General features: G+C 44.8%; 1 protein-coding gene across 1 annotated transcript; it reads right to left on the reverse strand.

Annotated features, from left to right (window-relative positions):
• Positions 1–4327: 4327 nt before the first annotated feature.
• LOC104801963 lies at positions 4328–5140 on the reverse strand. The gene has a single exon (XM_010525346.1). The coding sequence runs from the start codon at positions 5138–5140 to the stop codon at positions 4328–4330; it is 813 nt and encodes a 270-aa protein (XP_010523648.1).
• Positions 5141–5434: the final 294 nt, after the last annotated feature.

Raw genomic sequence — 5434 nt, forward strand, 5'->3', positions numbered from 1 at the left:
TATTAGTTGGAAGAGTTCCAAACAGCCAACCGTTGCAGATTCGACTACAGAAGCCGAGTACTTAGCAGCATCGGATGCAGCTAAAGAAGCTGTTTGGATCAGGAAATTCGTGGGAGACCTGGGGGTCATTCCTAGCGTTGCAGATCCCATTGACTTGTACTGTGACAACAATGGTGCGATCGCACAAGCAAAGGAACCCCGGTCACACCAGAGATCCAAACACATACTCAGGCGATTTCACTTGATTAGAGAAATCATTGACAGAGGAGACGTGAAGATAAGCAGAGTGTCGACAGATGATAATATTGCCGACCCGCTGACGAAACCTCTCCCTTCGTCAAAGCATGATGGTCATGTTATGGGTATGGGGATTAGATGCTTGTAGGATAGATCATAGAGCATAGTGGGAGATTGTTGGTTGTGATGCTCTAGGATGATCCGTGATATGACATTTCGACATATGTATTGATTCATTGATTTATGAATGCATTACTATTCCCGTTATATGATTTGCATGTTTGTTATATTACGGTAAATATCCTTGAATCATAGCAGATGATTCTAAATTCCCTGGTCAGTTATCATTGTGGGAACAATGATGAATTAAGACTAGCATGATGTGTGATGGATGATTTTGATCATATGCATTAGATGCGAATCACAATCATGGGTTCTCGTTTGGAACGAGTTACTGGATGACCCGCATGAGATTGTCACATGGACATGAGTCATGGCTTGAATCTCATACAGCGGTTCGTTCTTGGATCCTCAGACCTGAGATGTCTAGAGTATCTGATATGAGGAGTGACGTGTCTTGACTGCGTCAAACGTCGTCTTTAACCGGATGATCATAACGGCGTTGCTCAGATACGTTAACGAATCATATGCAGATAGTAGACATACAATACGGGACTTGTCACCTCCTACGCAGGAGAGATGTCGCTGGGCCCCTCGTGGAAATCGGACTGTGAAAATGCGTGGCCACGCTATAGATGAATGTACATCTATTTTATCAGTCGGTTTGCCTAGACGAGTAAGCGGTTGAACTTGAAGGGTGGCTCAAACCATGCCCTTGTTCAACACATGATATCGTGAGATAAAGGATCAGAACTCGAGCTGTTATTGCCTTGGTTAGATCACCTCTAACTCAATTCAACGTGGGTGGTCATGGCGTCTTGCTAGAGACTAACCATGACTTGTGGTTCGGGAAAGGTTTCCGAAGACACTGCCACTTCGAATGGGCCTACAGGGTCACACACCACTAGGGATGGATCACACGTGAAGAGAACAACGCGAGAAAAGAGCGACGAAGAAGTCGCTAGCGTCGCACATCAACTCGAATGGAATGTTCCAATCTGGAGGTTGAATAATCGGTGGTGACACTAATGCTTGCTTTAGAGTCTTGAATGCTTGGTTGCACTCCTCGTCAAACACAAAGGGTACATCTTTTCCTAGGAGTGCGGTTAAGGGTCTTGCTATCTTTGAGAAATCCTTAATGAATCGTCGGTAAAACCCCGCATGTCCTAAGAAACTTCGAATGCCTTTGATGTTCATTGGTGGAGGGAGTTTCTCTATGACTTCCCCCTTTGCTTTGTCAACTTCAATCCCCTTATCTGAAATCCGATGCCCCAAAACTATGCCTTCTTGCACCATAAAATGACATTTTTTCCCAATTTAGGACCAAATTTGCCTTGCTGCACCTGTCTAACACTCGATGAAGATTTGTTAGACACGCATTAAAGGAGGGTCCATGGACGGAGAAGTCGTCCATGAACACCTCCATTATATCTTCAATCACATCAGAAAAAATTGCCATCATGCATCTTTGAAATGTTACTGGTGCATTGCATAATCCAAAAGGCATGCGTCTATATGCGAATGTACCATAGGGGCATGTGAATGTTGTCTTCTCTTGATCGCTAGGATGAATAGGAATTTGGAAAAATCCAGAATACCCATCGAGGAAACAAAAATATGAGTGCAATGCAAGCCTCTCTAGCATTTGATCTATGAAATGTAGGGGGAAATGATCTTTTCGGGTGTTCGTGTTCAATTTGCGATAATCTATGCATATTCTCCACCCCGTGACTGTCCGAGTAGGTATTAATTCATTTTTCTCATTGGTGATGACTGTGATTCCCCCTTTCTTAGGTACAACTTGAACCGGGCTAACCCATGTACTGTCAGAAATCGGGTAGATGATACCCGCATCTAGCAATTTTAACACTTCTTTCTTAACGACCTCTTTCATGGTGGGGTTTAGTCTAGGCTGGTGTTCTATGGATGACTTAGCCTCATCATCTAAATGAATGCGGTGCATGCAAAGTGAGGGACTAAGACCTTTGATATCCTCTAGCGTGTACCCTAAAACGTTCCTATATTGCTTGATTAATGCAATCAGCTTTTCCATTTGAACGTCATCCAGAGAGTCATTGACAATGATAGGGTATGTAGAGTTAGAACCGAGATAGACATACCTAAGCCCTTGTGGTAAGGGCTTTAGTTCCACCTTCGGTGCTTGCTCCGGGTCCCAATCAGTGGAGGGAATCATCTTAGATCCTTGAGGTATGTCACTGAGGGTGTATGCTGTGAAATTCTGGCCTTCATGGTTCCCTTCGAGTGTTTCATGAGTTGGTTCCCCGTTTTTGCTCATAAAAAATGGGAGGGTCGCCCTACCATGAGGAAGGGCCGCCTGAAAATTGCAAGACTCACTTGAGCTGATAGGGCGCTCGCCCTTATGTGTGAGCGGGTCGCCCATTTTTTCTGTAGAACTTCCTGATTGCCCCATTTTCAAACTGGTCGCCCTAAACTTCGAGAGGGCCGCCTGAAATTTCTGTGAACCAACTGAAACTATAGAGAGGTCGCCCGTTTTTGTGAGCGGGTCGCCTGAAATTTCTGTAAAAATGTCTGATTCTTCCGTTTTCAAGCTGGCCGCCCTAAATTTAGGGAGGGCCGCCTGAAATTTCTGTGACTCGTCATTTTCTTCTATTGCACTATCCAAAGCCTTTCTGATCACCTCAATCTCCTCCCAATTGCTATACAAACTTTCATTTGTTGCCATTAGTGATATTTCCAACGGATCGATCTCTCGGAACTCTTCCATCACTTCTTTGACCATTGCTTCCAAGACATCCACGAAGCATACTGTATCATTGGTGGAGGGTTGTCGGAGATTCTGATCGAGAGTAAATTCCACAGTTTCGTCTCCGATTTTCATTGTCAACCTTCCCGCTCTAACATGAACTATGGCGTCTGCGGTACTTAGAAAAGGTCGACCAAGAATAATCGGAACCTTGGAGTCTTCATCCATATCCAATACCACGAAATCAACTGGAACGTAAAATCCACCAATCTTCAGGGGTACATCTTCCACTATCCCTGCTGGGTACTTGATCGAACGATCCGCTAACTGTAGAGCCATTCTTGTTGGTTTCAATTCCCCTATATTCAGCTTCTTGTAGATCGAGAATGGCATAAGACTTACACTCGCTCCCAGATCGCATAGAGCTCGATCTATCTCAATGTTGCCCAACTTGCAAGGTATGGAGAAACTTCCCGGATCCGACATCTTCGGATGGAGCTCGTGTCTTGTAATGGCAGCATTGATTTCAGTGCTTAAGGCCACCGTTTCCTTTTCTACCACTCGCTTCTTAGTCAAAATATCTTTTAGAAATTTTGCGTAGGAAGGAATTTGGAGAATCGCTTCATGGAATGGCATCGTAATCTCCATCTTTTTTAGCATCTCCGCGAACTTTCCAAACTGGCTTTCCTCATTGAACTTTTTCAAACGAGAGGGAAAAGGGATTGGAGGTACCTTAGGTGGTGGAGGAGTGTAGGCCGGCTCCTTTTCCTGGGTGTTTGTTGTGGAGTTGCTTTCTTCTACCGCTTTGCCTTTCTCTTCCCTCGTTAGCCTTGGTGTTGGTGCTTTTTCGCTCATGGGTGGACCGATTTCCGGGAGTTGCTTTCCACTTCTCAACTCCACTGCATTAATGTGCTCTCGAGGATTCACTTCACTCTTTCGGAGGGCCGCCCTAAAATGAGGGTAGGGCGCCCGGTTGTCCAAAATCTTTAAATGAGCTTGTACTCCTTCCAATTGCTTTTTGAATACAATTTGCTCATTCTCGATGTTTCCGATAGATATTCCTTGTGACTTTTGCCCTTGGAGAATTTGCATCAGCATGTCCTTGATCTCGGGATCTTGATCTTTTGGTTGCTCTTGTTGTTGCCTATAGTTCAACGTTCCTTGATAACCTTGGTTCCCTTGGACTTGTTGCTGGAACTTAGATTGAAAACCTGGGGGTCCTTGGTTGCTCCGTTGAAATGTCGGTTATGGGTTCATTGCATTTGTTTGGTTCTTGTAGGAGAAGTTTGGGTGGTTCCTTAACCCAGGATGGTATAGGTTGGAAGGGTGGTTGTATTGGTTTGGACCAATATAATTGGCCTCCTCCGCTTCTTGATTGACCAAATACATCCCCGGTTGGATTTGTGCTGAACTTGGCTCCTCGATAGCTGCTACTTGCTTACTGTTTGCAAGTTGTATCTGTATCTCAGCAAGTTCAGATAACACTGCCTTGAGTGCTGCTCCTTCTCCCGCATCTCCCTTTGTTGAGCCCCTCCTACTGAACTCATTTGATGTATGGCCTCGTCCTTTGGCCAACTTTGCAATTGTTGCTTCTAGCTCTTGAAAAGGGATGTCATAGATGTCACCCCCACATGTCGCATCGATCCATGATCGAGTGTCATCTTTTAATCCATGAATGAAGATAGATAGGAGGTAATCTCGTTCCATTCCATGGTGAGGGCACATCCTTTGGTATTCTTTAAATCGTTCCCATGCATCATGAAGATTCTCCCCATCCTCTTGTATAGAAGCATTGATCTGATTCCTTGCGTGTTGAGTTTTGGTGGGTGAATAGTATTGCATAAGGAACTGCTCCTCCATCTCGTCCCAAGATGAAATGGAGTTTGGCTCAAGAGTGTAGAGCCAATCTCTTGCTCTCTCCATGAGTGAGTATGGAAAAGTCTCAAGGAGCACATCTTCCGTGGTGATTCCCGGCCCTTTCTTTATCGCCTTACAATTCATCTTGAAGTTGGTAAGGTGAGCATTTGGATCCTCATTGGGCCTACCCCGGAAACTCATGTTGTTGAGCATTTGGATGCATTGTGGTTGGACTTCAAAGTCCTCCAAAGGCTCCTTGTTAATGCAAGAGAGTAGTTGAGTGTGCTTCGGTTGTGTGTACGTTCGAAGCGTTCTAGGGGCTGCTTGGGCTGGTGGTTCCCTTCGAGCATTGTTCTCTCTCAACAAATCTTCGGCCATTTTCCACTGTCTTTGTTGCTTCCGAGTAAAACATACAGTCCTCTCAATTTCTGAATCAAATAGAAGTTGATCCTTGTCGGTTGTGCTTCTTGTCATACACCGAGAGATCTACACGCA

This window comes from Tarenaya hassleriana, unplaced genomic scaffold, assembly GCF_000463585.1.
Source record: "Tarenaya hassleriana unplaced genomic scaffold, ASM46358v1 Cleome791, whole genome shotgun sequence".
Classification (NCBI taxonomy): Eukaryota; Viridiplantae; Streptophyta; class Magnoliopsida; order Brassicales; family Cleomaceae; genus Tarenaya; species Tarenaya hassleriana.

Excerpts from the sequence above, each read along its gene's own strand:
- LOC104801963 (XM_010525346.1), bottom strand. The coding sequence starts at position 5,140 with ATGAGTTTCCGGGGTAGGCCCAATGAGGATCCAAATGCTCACCTTACC.